At 45.6% G+C, this 16777-nt stretch overlaps 1 protein-coding gene across 16 annotated transcripts in view; it reads left to right on the forward strand.

Moving 5' to 3' along the window:
- The window catches only part of BEND7 (BEN domain containing 7), an 80209-nt gene extending 67569 nt beyond the window's left edge, over positions 1-12640 (forward strand). For 4 of the 16 annotated variants that reach the window (XM_072749479.1, XM_072749490.1, XM_072749488.1 and 1 more), the window contains one exon: positions 6676-7091. In XM_072749479.1, coding sequence (XP_072605580.1) covers positions 6676-6803 — 128 coding nt within the window. In that variant the 3' untranslated portion in view covers positions 6804-7091. Of the gene's footprint in view, positions 1-6675; positions 7092-8616 lie in introns of those variants that run through there. The other 12 variants (XM_072749482.1, XM_072749492.1, XM_072749489.1 and 9 more) reach the window with 8 other exon arrangements.
- The last annotated feature ends 4137 nt before the right edge of the window (positions 12641-16777 follow it).

The raw sequence follows: 16777 nt of genomic DNA on the forward strand, positions 1-16777 counted from the left end.
TTCCCTGTCTGCTTGTCCTCCCAAGTCTCCCGCTGCCTCCGATCAAGTCCATGGCCTCTGCCTCCAGGGCCTGCCTCTGAAACCCAGTGGCTGGCTTTCCATTCTTGGTGCTGTTGTTATTCTCCAGCCTCACACAGGACCTGAACTGTCCGACCATCGATGGCCCATCAGTATGCAGCTCCAGATGTGGCCGTACCTGAGACCCTAGACTTCATTCTCTGAGAATTAGATCTGATCATGTCCCACTCCTGATGAGAGACTTCACCAGCTTCCTGTCTTCCCCAAATACCATCCCTTCAGCATTCCTACTCCAGTCTTAGACCTCATCAGACACCCTCCTGTCCTGAAACGTGCTGGGCTCTCACACACATGCTTTCCCTCTGCCTGGGAGGCGGCACCTCCTCTTGTCACAGATTTTTTTAATTTTTATTTATTTATGATAGAGAGAGAGAGGCAGAGACACAGGCAGAGGGAGAAGCAGGCTCTATGAACTGGAAGCCCGACGTGGGATTCAATCCCGGGTCTCCAGGATCGCGCCCTGGGCCAAAGGCAGGTGTTAAACCGCTGCGCCACCCAGGGATCCCTCGTCACAGACCTTAAAGGTTACTTCCTCCTGGAGCCTTCAGAGGTGGCCCTGGCCCTTTGGTCTTCTGCCCCCAGAATAATGGCACTCCTGTGTCTCCCCCACTGACCATGAGATCCTCAGGAGCAGAGTCTGCATCTGCAGCGTGTTTCGATCCCAAGTGTGTGGCACATGGTGGACATGCGAGAATATTCATTGAGTGAGCCCGCAGATCAGTCAGTGGAAAGGAGACAATAACCCACAGTGAAGAGGTCTTACTGTTTAGCTGATCCTGGTCACGTGAGACCCTGGAGACTCTCCCACCAGTTCCTTACTTAGCATTCAAGTACTCATTCCATGACCCCTAGAACCCGGGGGGGCGGGGGGCAGCATCCCTGAGCTCTGTCCCTGGGAACAAGGGACTCTCATTTCCTTCTCGGCCCCCTACATCCTTAGTCCCCTCCGTTTCCCCTCGTCTCCCTTCCTCCCACATAGGCTGTGAGTCTGGAGTCCCAGTGGCCTCACCCTCTTCAGGTAGATTAACTGAGTAACACTGAGGAAGATTAACTCCTGGCTGGTGGGTGTCTCACCCCTCCTTAGGCTACAGGTCTCCTGCCTCAGCCTGACTGGCCTCACAAAGGCCGCCTTTCATTACCTCAGCCTCCTTAGACGTCAGGCTCCAGGAAAGAGCTGAGGAGGGAAAGGTTTTTTTTTTTGTTTTGTTTTTTTGTTTTTTTTACAATTGAATGACGGGTGTTATCAAAAGACAACTGCCCAATAGAGTCCACAGCAAATAACCCCTTACTGAGCACTGATGCCACGTGGGGCGCCGTGTCTCCTCAGTTTCATTTCCCAGAGCAGATTTCACTTATTAAAGCCTGAATGGTGTTTCTGTTAGTAAGTATTAGGTTGGTCCTGCCTTGGTGGTCTGACCTGTTTGGGTATGTCAGGACTTTATTTACCTATTGGGGAAATTGTTGAAGCCCCCCAAGATCAAAGACACTAAGAATAGTCAGGCCTGAGAGAACTCTGACATCTGCCGAAGCGGGGACCTGACTTTAATGCTCCATAAGCCCAGAGGAGAACGAAAGGCCAGAGTACCCCAAGAACCGGCAACTTGGCTTCCCTTTGGTCCCAAGGATGCCCCCAGCTTCTAGGCCGGAGGTTGGTTAGCACTTCACTCCCTCTGCCTACAATCCACAGAAACTGCCTGCTTCCTGAGGGGCAGGGGCAGAAAGGGAAAATGTGGGAACTACTCCGAGCAACTTGGGAATTTGAGGGGCAAGAGCTGTATAAATCCAGAGTACCGACGCTACTTATCCAGGAGCTGCAGAGACAACTCAGTGGAAGGAAGAAGACAGCTTCATGCTACAGAACATGCACCTCTGGCTTGAGGAGAATGATTACAAGTCCCAGGGGGACTTGAAAAGTTTAAGTTTGAAGAGAAACCCTTGAAGGTAGAAGACATGAAAAGTAGAGTATTGAGTATATATCGAGTGTGTTGTGGAAGGCTATTTTCAGAGACACAGAAACAGCCTTGCTGGTGTTAAAAGGAGAACCACAGGCCCAAAGTGGAGTCTCTCGTGCTCTGGCCATATCACCAAGCAGGCTCAGTACCTCACCTGATGGTACTTTCAGCCTCCCCCGGGAACGTAGTCTTAACTGATCAGTCAGCAGTTTTCTGGCCGGGACCCTCTCCATCTCCCAGAGCAAGAGGAGGCAATCCACCTAATAAGACCCTCTTGTCCCCAAGGGAAGGTGGCCTTTCCCACAATTATCCTTTTTCCTATTTATGACTTCCCCGTCCTGTCTCTTAAAACCTTAACACTTTGCTGGAGCCCTTTGGAGCTCCCCTCTATTTGCTGGATGGGATGTTGCCTGGTTCCTGAATCACTTCAAAGCCAACTAGATCTTCGCATTTACTCAGTTGAATTGTGTTTCCAACACTGAAAGCGGGATGCATGACTAAAATAGGAAATTTGGTTTAAGTTGTGTCTCTTCGTTGTAAGGTAGTGTGGAAACATCTTCAGCGTATTGTTTCCATACCATTCATTTTTTAACGAGGAAGATGGGAAATCCATTTGTAAGCTGGTTGGAAAAGTTGATCTTCATATAAATTTATGTTTGATAAATAAAAGATAAATTTTATTTTCTCATACCATATTTTTTATACATAAGCACACCTCTTTTTTTTTCCCTAGTGCCAGATGCTGAGACCAATTACTATGAGTTCTGGTCTCCAATCCCTTCCCTGCTTCCCCCCAAAGAATACACATGCACACAGTGGGGACTTCCCTCCACATTACTGGTTGGATTTCCCGCAGACTGGCCAGTGAACCCCTTCTTAACCGTCCCAGCGTTTGTGTTAGTAATTCATCTGACACACCTGGTTCACACCCACCTGCCCACTTCTGCAGTGTGGGATCCAAACTGTAGGCCACTCCCTTACCCTTCCCCTCCTGTGGGAGCCTCTCACGAGCTCAGGATGTTGGCTGCCCGTTTCCAGAGTCATCATCATATTTGATTTAGGGCGTTTTCACATCTAACCACTGGGCTTAGATGGTCCACGTAGATATTTGTGATTGGCGCCTTGGGCACTTCTCTGCCTTCCTGGCAGGTTCGTTCCTGCGTCTGACAGGGGGAAGATGGCTTGAGGACAAAACTAGCCCTGACCTGCAAACCAAACTAGACCAAAGGACAGCGCATCAGCGGTGACCTGCCAGAAAGGTTTTATCTTCCAGTTTTGTCAAATGCTTTTTTCGCTGCATTCTCCTTAAGCAGCACCAATGTGGGACCCTAGCAGATAGACACTAGAGCCACTTGCCTTTCCTTCCTGAGGCTGATAGGAGTTGAGTGGCCTGGGTCAATAACGTTGCTCCCACTCACGTTTTCTCGTCTTGAGTATTCCCAGTCCAGACAATAATACAAACAGTGTCTCTTAGACATTCTACAACTTCAACCTTATTTATCATATTTGGTGCAATTCCTGGAATTAGTTACAGACCCCACTGTGCAAGCCAGTCAGCTCGCTGCTCACGGAAGCCCACCCTGCCTCTAGAAAAGAGAAGTTCCCCACACAGATCTGAAAGGTGGTTATGCGAATCCACATAGAAATTTATCTGGGGACTCTCGTCACATGTAATAATTTTCTCCTGTAACTGGAATGATTCCTTTGCTAGTGTGGATTTTTAATCATTTTCATTAGGCTATTTCCTCAGAGCTGAAACCACAGTTTTTTATTTGTGGGAGATCCAAGGGCAAAGCTGTCACTGCTATTAAATTTTTATTGGACTTGCTCAATCTTTTCTAAATTTCACAACTTGACTGTCACCTGAGGAGAAGGACTAGGAGCTCGTTGTTATAGACAGATGTTATAATTAAATTTAAGGAGCACAGCCGTGTTCTTCACCTGTGACACTTGCTCAGCTCCTGCAGCCAGCACACACGAATTTGCATGCAATAATTTGTATATTTTTCAGATGTGAACATTCTGTTTTTACTATAGCACAGGATTGTATAGGCCTGGTTTTTAAAAGTGAGAATGGCTAAATTAAAAAGGGAAGGGTTTTGTTATAACTAAAGAGAAAGTATATATGTAGGGAAAGTGACAAGTATACAATGAACTAGAAGATTTTAAAAATTAGCTCACAGTGATACCATGCGAAATACATCTGGACTATTCATAGCAAAGAGATTAAGAGCCCAGGTTTGGGGATCCCTGGGTGGCGCAGCGGTTTGGCGCCTGCCTTTGGCCCAGGGCGCGATCCTGGAGAACCGGGATCGAATCCCACGTCGGGCTCCCGGTGCATGGAGCCTGCTTCTCCCTCCGCCTGTGTCTCTGCCTCTCTCTCTCTCTCTCTGTGACTATCATAAATAAATAAAAAAATTTAAAAAAAAAAAAGAGCCCAGGTTTGCACCTGACTCACAGCCTTTACCGTGTCACTTACTAGCTGCATTCCCTTAATCTCTTTTTTTTTTTAAGTTTTGTTATTATTATTATCTAGCAATCTCTACACCCAGCATGGGGCTCGAACCCACAACCCCAAGATCAAGAGCCATACACTCTTCCTGAGCCAGCCAGGCACCCCATATTCCCTCAGTCTCTTAACCTCTGTCTCGGTGGTTTCATCTGTTAAAATGAGCAGAATAATAGCCCTACCTTGTAGGGTTTTCTAAGAGTTAGATGATGTATGTATAGTGCTTAGTAAATGGTAAACAGTTAATAAATGGTGGTGGCTTTCATTGCTAATAATGTTGAAAATTTTTTTAAATTTTTTTAAAATCCTAGACAATGAAAGGACTACCACGTAGTTCATCTCCCTCTCAAATTCGCTCAGACCATTTAGAAGAAAATAGTGTCTGCTCTCATAAAAATAACATTTGTTCATTAGTTGAAGATTTTTATTTATTTGAGAGAGAGCAAGCATGAGCTGGGAGGGAGGAGCAGAGAGTGAGAGAGAAGCAGACTCCCCGCTGGGCAGGGTGCCTGCTGCAGAACTTGATCCCAGGACCCTGAGATCACGACCTGAGCAGAAGGCAGACACTTCACCAAATGAGCCACCCATGCGCCAACCGCCCCCCCCCATTATTTTCTAAGTATATAGAATAATTTTTAAAACCCAAAGAACAAGGACACCCGGGTGGCTCAGTGGTTGAGGGTCCACCTTTGGCCCAGGGCATGATCCTCGGGTCCTGGGATCCAGTCCTACATCAGGCTCCCTGCAGGGAGCCTGCTTCTCCCCTGCCTATGTGTCTGCTTCTGTGTGTCTCTCACGAATAAATAAAATCTTTAAAAAAAAAAAAACCCAAAGAACAAAAGTTTAAATGCCTATAAGCCTTTCATCCGGAGAGGAACACTGCATTTTAGTATGTCCTCTATTTTGTCAATAAGCCTATGTTAACATTTTTAATCTTATCATTTTTCCTATCGCTTGAATCAAATGTTTCATTATTAAATATTCACCTACATCATTTTAGAGAAGAGGAGCAGAAACTCTTCTCTGCCCCAAACTGGTCTTAACTACCATGTCTCCTCTCAGCGTTTTCTCTCTGGTGGATTCAGCAGGTCAGCAGACAATGGGTCTTTCACCAGCACCAGTGTGTAGGGATCTGAGGACAAGGTGTTAGGGGATGAGCCAGAGTGAAAATCTTTGAATGTTTCTAGCCCTATCGGCCCCCGATTGTGTTGAAAGCCTCAGCAATAAACACAGGAGTGCAGCATTACTTTTGCTTCCCACCGGCTCAGCATTACAACGTGATGATGGCACGTGGCAGCCCCCGTGGGACCAGCCCCACGCACCCGGATGCAGGCAGCAGGAGGGTGGCTGGGAGAGGGAACTAGCCCCGGGGCCCAGGGAACAACGGGCGAAATTATCCAAGTGGCCGTGATGAAACGTGGTGACCTGTTCCCAGCATGCTGGGGAGAGTGGCAAGCCCATCATGAGACATGCGAGCACTTTCTTTTTTTGTATTTAATGGAGGGTTTTCTGTGACTGAAGGACCTACCTTTGCAAAACCCTTAAGGAGATTAAAACATATCAGGCGTGAGCAAAGGTTTGCACTTTGAAACAGAGACGTGACGAATCTTTTGAAGATACACTTACTCCTTCTGATTTCCTTTATGACTGAATTGATGCCGATTTCAGACAGGCAGTTCTAGGATCTGAATTTCAGTCATCTCCAAAGAAAGGCCGGTTCTCGGGATTTCCTAAGCCTCCCCCACAGGGATGGTTCTGGGGATGACAAGGGAAAATTCTACCACAGGGATTCACTGACGTCTGTCCTTCGATGATCATATTCAAACAATACCCCCCAGATTCTGGGTGGATATTTAAGCCTATGCAAACAAGGGAAAATGAACTAAGATCATCAACGATTGATAGAATAAGGTTCATAAGAGACCTCCAAAAAACTTAATGCAGGAAAAAAGATTTTATATCATTATCTTAAAAAAATACTTTAACTAATGGTACTAAAATCTGTACCGTGAACCAACGAGGAAGAAAGTTGAAACTATTATGCATTACTGGAGTTTTTAAATTGCATTACTGTATTCAGGGAAATGAATGTGCTCCCTGAAACTAATGAGATTTGTGTTTTATGTTTGTAACCAGCAGAGGTAGCTGACGGTGATGAAAGACTGGACAGCATTTCTCTACCACCAACAGGTAAAACACATTTACCTTTTCATCACCCGCTGGAAAATACAGCGCATGAAAATATTTGCATTGAAAATGTTTGAAACATCAGAGACGCAGACGCTTGAGCAAATGGCTTCTGGCCCAGACCCTTGTAATCAGAGGTTCTCAGGGCCCTGTGTTCAGAGATATTTTTACATGGAGTATGAAGAGCTCCATTTTTCTCACATGGTCTCATATCCTCAAGAGCCTCAGAGCAGCAAGTCCTAAGAACTTAGTGTCACAACATCATGCTTCCCAAAACCCGTAGACCTTAAAAGTACTTTAACATGAAATGATATTTCTTCCTAGAAAAAGGACCACCAGGTTTTTAATAAAATTGACATACATTCTGTCCTCATCCATCTCTCCCGAAAGGGTTTTGAGAGGCAGGAGGTCACTGCTCCTCCTTTAACAGGCACCCAGTGAAAACTGAGTGACAGAGTAAGCCTGTCCCTCTAGCCTGGGTGCACATTCCCCGTCCTAGAAACAGATCAGCCGAGTAGAGCGTTTCACTGCAACATCTGCTGCAGTGCGAAGCCACAGACGCCATCCGACTTCGTAGTATTTGACTCTGACCTTGGCCTCCTGCCTCTGTCGTTTCCTACCCGAGAGCCCCAGGGACAGGGTCCGATCCCTGAGCCATGTGATGATCAGGACTCTTTAATGACCACCCTTAAAAGACTACTGGAGACTTCTGTGCCCACAAACCTCAGACACCTCCCCCCCCCAAAAAAAAACCTCTAAGTGAAAAAAGCTCAACTCCAGATGTAGGGATGATAAGTTTTTCCATAAAATCTCGCAAATAGGGCAGCCCGGGTGGCTCAGCGGTTTAGCACCGCTTTCAGCCCAGGGCGTGATCCTGGAGTCCTGGGATCAAGTCCCATGTCGGGCTCCCTGCATGGAGCCTGCTTCTCCCTCTGCCTGTGTCTGTCTGTCTGTCTCTCTCTCTCTCTCTCTCATTTCTCATGAATAAATAAATAAAATCTTAAAAAAAAAAAAAAAACAAACCCTGGCAAATAGAAGAGGAGGAGCTAAAAAAAAAAAGAAGAAGAAGAGGAGGAGCTGATCCTTGTAGGAGCTCCTCCAGGTCAGGTGTTCACTGGTAGTGCCTGTCCAGGGATGGCAAGGAAAGTAGAGTTTGCAGGTGTAGGATAGACGCAGGTCAGGACCGCAAGAAAGCTCACCCATGTAAGTGATGCACGAGCTTTCCCGGTCACCATGTAGCTAGGCAACAGATCGATGGTCAAATAAATGAACTGAGGCGCATAGCGCGAAAACAGCCCGCTTACATCAAGTTCTTCCCGCGTACAGCCATTATAGGAGAGGGAGTTCTCTGCTTGTTTGGCTATGTTTCCACATTTATGAATTAAGATAATTGAAATGTATGATCTCTACTGTTCCTTCCCATCTTGTCCTTGTCCATCATGACGACTCCTATTAGCCTTGTTCTTATCACACCTGGCCCACTCCCAGTAGACGCATGAAATATTACTACCAGTAATGAAATGGCACATTTCAGGAGGCAGTTTGGAAGAATCCCAGCTGTTTGGTTGTGCCTTCCAGCTTTCCTCCCCGCCTATGCTGCCCTGGGGTCCATGAGCTGCCCCCTTCCTCACGGTCATCCACACACTTTGGGCTTCATAATTATTAGCAGTACTGCTATCCTTATTTGAAAACCATTCCCCTTGAAATGATACCTTTGCATTTTCCTGTCTGAAGATGGAGGCAGAGAGATGCTTCAGATGAGGGAGTTGAACACAGGCTGATAGAACCATCTCATGGAACTAAAGAATTTCAAGGAATCTGAGAAAAGAAGGAACGTTAGAGATCATCTAGTCCCTTCCCTTCTTTTTATCCAGTCCTTTTATTTTACAGGTAAAAAAGCCTGAGGCCCAGAAACACTAAATGACTTTCTCAAGGTCTCACAGCTGGTTGGTGGCCCGGCCAGAGCCCCGGCCTCTCGACTTCCAGCCTTTATACCGCATAGCTTTCTCACATCTAAGCCAAAGCCAGCTTTCCTCTGCATGTTTCTTAAAAGACCCTAAGAGTCGATGGATGTACTAATCCCTTTAGGATTCCATTCCACTGTGTGTCTTCACAATTAGAATGCCTGTCGTAAGTCTGCCTGAAGTCCTCTGCAGTTGAAACTCACTCATTGGGAGTCCTCTCTCAAACCTTGCCCAAGGCCGCAAGGTCCTGCCAGAGACAGTAGTGGTAGGCCACCCTGCAGGTGTCTTCACTAGACTACCCACACTCGATACAAATGACTAAAGAGCACGACAAATAATACTGTTGATCCTGTAGCAAAGGGGGAAAGAAGTTGGCAGATTGGTGCTTAAATTTCACAGTGTTGAAATGAGATTGTCTTGGTTAGACTAGCGAGTCTCAATCGCCTCTAAAGTAAAATCCGGGGTCGGGGCAGCATCTGTGAAGACAGCACTACACCAACCCTCCCTCCCCACGTGGGCCCCAGGACACGCCCCAGAGGTGAAGTGTGCCTTTCCTGCACACCTCGCTTCACCCCTGCCTTTGAGACTCCCTCATCAGACCTTCCTTATCTCTTTTATCTCAGGAACCGTGTGGCTCCTTTTGAGAGATTGAGCAACACCTTTTATTACCGTTTGAAGGTCTTTATCCTTCTTCCAAATTCTGCTGTCCCGGGGAGGGGCAGGAAGAGGGTATAAATCCTTTAAGTGTGTCCATGAACCAGAATCAACCAAGTCAGGGTTACAGGCAGGCAGCCCAAGGATATGTTTCTCAGTCCACTACATGGAAGCAACCTTCTGCTTGTCTGGTTTTAACCACAACGTGTGCCGCTTTTATAGTGGAAGAACACATTTTCCTCATTTCTTTTCCCTCACCACCCTGTCAGTAAGCCGTAAGCGTGCTGGAGCAGCTCCCAGGATTCAGCACTGTCAGGTTCTGTGAACAAACGCCCACCCTCGGGGAGCCCCGGTCCCGTGTGAGGCGGCTGCTGGTGCAGACAGCGCACTGTGATAACCCCGAGAAACCACCCAGGACTGGGGAACACTCTGTGCCGGGTAGGAAAAAAAAAAAAAAGGACAGAGAAAGTAAAATCAAAACAGTGCTTTCTAAAATTTAGAAAGGAGGTAGCACAGAGCTCACCGGCGCCTAGCCATTTTTGTCATACATCAGCAATCTTTTACATACTTCTAAACAATTAACAAAAGTAAAGGAAGAAACTATAAATTAATGTTACCACTCAGAGATAACTATTACGGGGTATTCCCCCCCCCAGATTTTTCTATTTATTTTATTTACTTATACAGTGAAGGTCAAATACATAATATTTTGTTTCCTAAGGGGTTTTTTTTCTTTTTTTGACCTAACCAGCATTTTCCACTTTCCACAAGTCTTCATACACATTATTTTAATAGCTGCATCATGTTCTCTTTTACAGGTAAACCATATTTTATTTAGCCATATTCTATTCCTGGACAATATGTGGACCTAACTCCAATAGTAACACACAGTCATGGACTTTCCTGTCCAGTGGCCAAAATTGCTCACTCAGCACAACTAAAGCCTTGGCCGAAAAATTAGTGATTTAAATGCGAAACAGATACTTCATCAGTGAGGTTCTCCACCGTCCCAGAAAAGTGTGCAGTTCTCTTCTAGAGAAGTGGCCCCCCTTCATTGTCTTGTCTCTGTTGTAGGTAATATATTTGACACCAGGAGAGGAAACACGGAAGACACAGAGCCAGATTTCACTGCCTAGACTCCCCTTGTAGTGACATTGTTCATTAGCACATGTAACTCTGCCGTTTGAATTCCCTCAGAGATCCACGTAGCGTTTCAGGTTACTGCAAAGTGTGGGTGTTCTGTGAAGCTTTCCTGTCATATATCATAGACTTTGTCACATATGATCATCAAGCTTCCAGTTTGGTATGAGGTCTTTAGAAATCGTTTTTAGAGTTGACTCATTCATTACCTTCTAAAAGTCCAGCGTATGACCATTGCGTTCATTGTTCATTAAAAAGCAGTTGTTTTTTTTTCTTCATAAGCTCAATGTGAACATTACAGAGATTAGAAGCATTTTTATTTTAATGTGCACTGCTTAGATGCTGTATAAAGGAGGATAGCTCTTTCCAGCGCTGAGGGAGCAGTTGGGAAGGCCAGCATTAATTAGGCCTTCAGCAGCTTAGAAGACGAAAAAGTTGTTGTGGGAGACAGGATAGCTCTGACTTATCAGACGAAATCATTTGTGACATCAGTTCCTCCAAAGATAGCCATTTGTAACTGAATAAGTGCGAAGGATCTACGAATTCTTGAATTCTTGAGAAAGAAAAACTTTTCACAAAGATTGTGTCAACCCAGTGACAAAATAACTAATTAAAAGGTGAGAAACTCAAAGTAACCGGTGACCCATATGATACCTAACAACTGTTTCCACAGATGGTTTTAAACTGTGGGGTCCAGGGTTTTGGCATGGTGTGGCAACCAGCCACAAACGTACTTAATATTATATACTTTATTTGGTTCCTAGTATACTCGTCCTCCACTTCCTATGAAACCAACATATGAAAATATGGGATTATACTAAAGAGATAGCTTGCCATGTGGGTATTGTTTTACAGAAATATTTACCTCCAGATTCCCTTCTCCAAAAAGATGGTGAACTTAAAAATACCATTTTACTTAGAAACATTGCACGTAGCCCTCATTCACTGTAGAAAGCAAATTACCATGAAATCTCGGGCACTTGACCCAAAGGCCAAAAACTGGCTGGAAAGAAATTGGGACCGTAGAAATGCCAAACCAGAGGGGGAAAATATTGTTGTGCTGACCATTACACACCCTTCCCTGGCACTTGCTTTAACTAAGTCATGGAGGATTAGAGCTCAAAGTTCTTGTAGAGGCACCCTGTCCAAGGTACCTGTGCCATCTCGCACTGAACGGCTCAGCCTGAGCTGGGAGGGGAGCTCCGGGGCAATCCTGTGTTCCACTGAAGACCAGCTCATCAACCGAAGACAGTAGATAGGCATCCCTGAAATGTGACAAAGCCGGTTCTAGGTGTGGCTTGTGGAATCAATCTAACTGCTAGACAGCTACATCTCATATCTGTGCATCTTTTATTTGTCTTATTTCTGAAGCTACAAGGAAGGTTCAGAGAAAGTGTTCCCATCACATCCTATAGTTACTAGCCTTTTACATTTTTAGGCCAGTTAGTGATCCCTTCCCTGAAACTGGTCCCATTGGTCATCATCCAGTGGCCTGATGAAGTCCTACAAACCAGGGCTTTTGTTGTTCTGCAACGTATGTTTTAAAATTTGTCTTCTGCCCCTCAGAAGGAAATATTTCTCAAGGGAAGGGAAAAGATTAATTAGTGACCTTTCAACTCTATTACAGTAAGATGGGTATGTTGCTACTAAAAGGTAGAAATATTTACCTTACAACTGTGGGATCTGTTAAATATGCGTCACGAACCTTCAAAAGCACTTCCTTCCAAGACTGGGTGACAGCTTGGATTTTTCAATACTTGAGGAAGGGTGGGGATTGCTCAACTCACGAGTACGTGCAATGCATCCACAAATTGGAAATACATATCAACTGCAACAGTGAAATCATATTTTGTACATTAAAATTGTATTTGTGTTTACTTACTGTGACTACTATTCAGACTTTATTCAGAAATCCTTTTTATAGGCTTTCTTAGTAAAAAAAAAATATTCCATATCTATGGATAATGTCTCAATCTTCTGTATATATGTTTTATTAATATGTAAATATTTAGATTTTTTAAAATGACTATGTTCTTTAAAACAATTTCAACACAAGGCTAGTTGTGAAATGGTGTATAACATTGTGTTGTGCTATCAATTCCCAAGATGCTCTTTATGTCCGTTCCAGAAGAACACAATAAATTACTTTAATTGAACGTGCCTGTTCTGTGCCTGTGTGCCAGTCCTCCCATGTTTATGAAGAGGAGTCAGTGCTAATCATTAATTAAAAGGTATTTATTAATACTCGGGTGATCTTACACAGAAAGCCATATCTCCTTAGGAAGCTAATTTTTAAAAATAAACAAACTAGATTGCCACCCGAAAGAGCGTCTTCAAATACAGAAAGTCAGACTCTGCGTGGCAGTCAGACGAATGGCAGGAGCCGGTCCCACTGTAACACTTGAGCATTAAGTACTGATAGGCTTGAAGCCTAATTTTAAATGAATTAGGTAGCTTTATAATCTTCACTTAAAAGGTTAAGCCCTGCTTCTATGGAAACAACACATCAGAAGGACAAATCAATCTTCTTTAATGCAAAGTGGCTGGTAAGACATAATTGCTTTATTCTCCTCTCTGAACGTAAGAGGGCGCCACTCCTCACTGGGCCCCGCCCCCTCCCCGGCGCCCCCCCCAACCCCCCAGCCTGGAGTACCCCCAGGCCGGTCTGTCCATTCTCTCGTGGCCTCTTCGAGGTCTGATTGTGGGTCCTCGCTTCACAGGGCCCTGAGCTACTCTGCAGCTGCCAGCAGTGGTGGGCGTGGGGTGGTGGGTGGGGAGCAGCTGCCACAGAAGCCAGCAGCTGGATTGCTGGTGAGAAAGCACAGGGTGAGGTGCTTGCAAAAATAAGAACACCCAGCTGGAGCCCCGCGCGTACCCACACCTCCTGGAAGCCTGACACCAGCCTGCCCCAACTGCCACAATGCCCCTAGAGTTTCATGCAGCTCTTGGGCCATGGAACTATCTGGAAGGGGGCCCACATCATGTTATTTGGCCCAAGACCCTAGGATGCCCTCCCCCCTGCACGTTTAAGTGTCACTGGCCTAAAGCAGGAAGTCCTGTTGAGAAGCTGTTGGAGGGGGGCACTTGGATGTCTCAGTGGTTGAGCATCTGCCTTCGTGATACCGGAGTCCTAGGATCGAGTCCCACATTGGGCTTCCTGTAGGGAGCCTGCCTCTCTCTCTGCCTCTGTCTCTCTCTGTGTCTCTCGTGAATAAATAAAATCTTTAAAAAAATAAAATTAAGCTGTTGGAGGGATGCCTGGGTGGCTCAGTGGTTGAGTGCCTGCATTAGGCTCAGGGTGTGGTCCTGGGGTCCTGGAATCGAGGCCCGTATCAGGCCCTCCACAGGGAGCCTGCTTCTCCCTATGCCTGTGTCTTTGCCTCTGTCCCTCCTGAATAAATAAATAAAATCTTTAAAAAAGAAAAAAAGCTGTTGGAATAGCGAGAGATACATCGAGCTGCCACGAGCACACAACCCCATGTGCTCAAGTATAAGAAAGAGAAGGAGCGGGACTCCGTGTCTCCCTAGCTGGGAGGAGAGGGAAGAGCAGCCCTAGAAAGGAGGAACCTCCTTGCCATTTTGCTCCCTGGGGAGGAGCCATTGTGAGAAGAACGATGGACAGGTTCAGGTGCTGATGTTATTCCATTCATTCATCCATTCATTCAACACACGTGTGCTGAACACTTGGGCGTGCCCAGTGCTGCTCTAGCGGCCAGTAGAGCAGCGAGCCAAAGTCCCCGGGCGTGGCATGGGGCCCACCCAGCCCATCAGTCACAAAGTGTGAGGAAACACCAGCACGTAAGACACCGTGTGTTCCTGAGCTGGAGAAGAGGTGAGCTCTGCCCCAGACTGGAGGCGACCAAGTCCTGAAGCACCATTCATGCAGCACAATTCGAGTCTCCACGAAAACTCAGCAGAGAGCGAGCCCTCACCGGTGGCTCACAAGCAGCCACCAGTGCCCATCGGGTCAAGGGCTGAGTCCCTTCTTGTCACCCACCACCCTCTGACACTGTCTTGCCGAACGACGTGGTGGGTTTACTGTCTACTTTGCGCTGGCATCTAAGCCTCATGAGGTCAGGGACCTTCTCTGTAAGCCTTTAGGGTTCCAAGCCCTGGTGAAGACATTTTCAGAATATCCTCTCCCTGAGACAGAGTGGACAGTGACAGATGAGGGGTCGGTACCGCATTATCCTTCCTTCTGTCCCATAGTCTTAGATCATGTGCCCTTCCTTTTGTCCCTGCATGGACACTCTTCATCAACAAGGGAGAAATTGTGTCAGTAGATCCACACGAGACGTGCTGGGTGTGGCCCATGAGAATTTGGTAACTCAGATGATTCAGAGCAACACTTTGAATTTACACAAATCAACTCCATCTGTACTTTGTAACCTCAACAGTATGCAACTGATCATCCTCCTAAAAAATATATATATGTATATGCATATATATAGAAGATATGTTTCATATACATATACAAATGTATATGTATCTCTATATAAATATATATGTGTTTTTTATTTCTGTTATCAGTGAAATTAAAAGAATATGAAGAAGCCATTTTGAAAAAAAGCCAAAGAACAGTCTGGAAATGAAGCCCAGGTGGGATAATCAGCAGGATGCTGTGCTTTACACATACAGATAGTCCAAAGAGACTTGATACTTAAGGGCCTTTTAATTGCGTGGGGTTGGGGTGGGGTTTTTTGTGTGTGTGTGTGTCATTTTTATCTGTTAATGCTGAGAAAATGAGGGACATTTTAAACCTAAAGTTATAAAACTAAGCTACTTTAGATAATTCCTTTAAAATACTTTCCAAAAATGAAGCTGATATGAGCGTGTGAAATGGAGGAGCTGGTCAGCAACTGGCTCTCTTGACTTCTAGTTGTTCATACTCTCCACCACGCTGCCATCACAGATTCAAAAAGTGGATGGCCCTTGATGTGAATATGGAGTGAAAATCAATTTTACCAAAGGAAATTGAGCGTCCTAAATTGGTTCAATGAAGTGGTAGGCCAATTGCATATTCTGGTAGAAAAACTACTTTCTGCTCGACTCTAGCAATGGGGAGAAAAAGAATACATTATAATAGATGGCACTTACTCTGTATATTACGGAATTAAGGATCCTCCAAAAGTGATGTATTTCTAACCACTGGAAATATGAAGCGACTCAGTTAACAGCCCCCGTGCTAACCCCATGCCTCCTTGTGTGTAACACCGCATGGTCAGGGGAAATAGTTCACAGTGTGAAGCAATGCCACCTCCTTCTGCTCCTCTTCCCGATTCTCCCTGTGACATAGACCTACAGCTGTGGGCAGCCTTGACTCCCAATGAAGACTTTGCTTCTCTGGTTTGTGCTACGCGCTGTTCAAGTACATCTGCGCTACTCACTCCATCATGTCGGGGCTCCTTGGGAGCAATAACCACAGCTCACCTTTCCCTTACTTAATGCTCATAGGACTGGCTCACCAGTCATGGTGGAGGGGGCATATTTCAACATCGGGCTGACTTCTGGACACCGGCTCCTGCCCATATTAAGCAATAGGAGCCCAAATGCACCTTGATCGTGCCTAAGCTGGCATTAGAACATATAACTTTAGAAGACTGAACAAACTCTCAACGACCAAGAAACGACTTCTGATTGGAAAGCACCCAGTGGCTTTGGAGGTGGGGAGGAGGAGGTGGTGTAAGTTGACAAAATTAGTCTGAATTCATTGGGCAGATTGAATGCAGGAGAAGAGCCAAGAAATGCTTTAGAAACTGTGAGTGAGACTTACTCTTCTCCCCTCATACCCTCATTTAAACATATTATAAAACTACAGAAATCGAAGCTGTGGTTTGGGTATAAGAATAGATCAATAAAATAGACTGAGAATTTAAGGAAAACCTTGTCTATATAGATATATAGCATGTGCTAAAGGTATTGCCATAACAAGAGACCTAAATATAAAGTGGTTCGAATGGATACAGATTTTTTTCCTTCTAACTCCTAATAGCCCGGATATGAATGGGTGGTCCATATAGTGTTGGTAGGTAGCTCTGTTCCATGAGGTCATCCAGAAACCCAGTCATAGCTTATTGTTCTGCGACCCCCAGGAGGATGTCCACATCCATGTGGCCAAAGCTGTCTCACAAGCCTAAGTCTACATTTGAGCCTCTGGGAAGGTAGGAAAAATTTAGTGGAGGGAACAATATCCTTATGAAAACATGATCTTGGGCAGCCTGGGTGGCTCAGCAGTTTAGTGCCACCTTTGGCCCAGGGCCTGATCCTGGAGTCCAGGGATCGAGTCCCACGTC

The sequence above is a fragment of the Vulpes vulpes genome, chromosome 2, assembly GCF_048418805.1.
Source record: "Vulpes vulpes isolate BD-2025 chromosome 2, VulVul3, whole genome shotgun sequence".
Lineage (NCBI taxonomy): Eukaryota > Metazoa > Chordata > Mammalia > Carnivora > Canidae > Vulpes > Vulpes vulpes.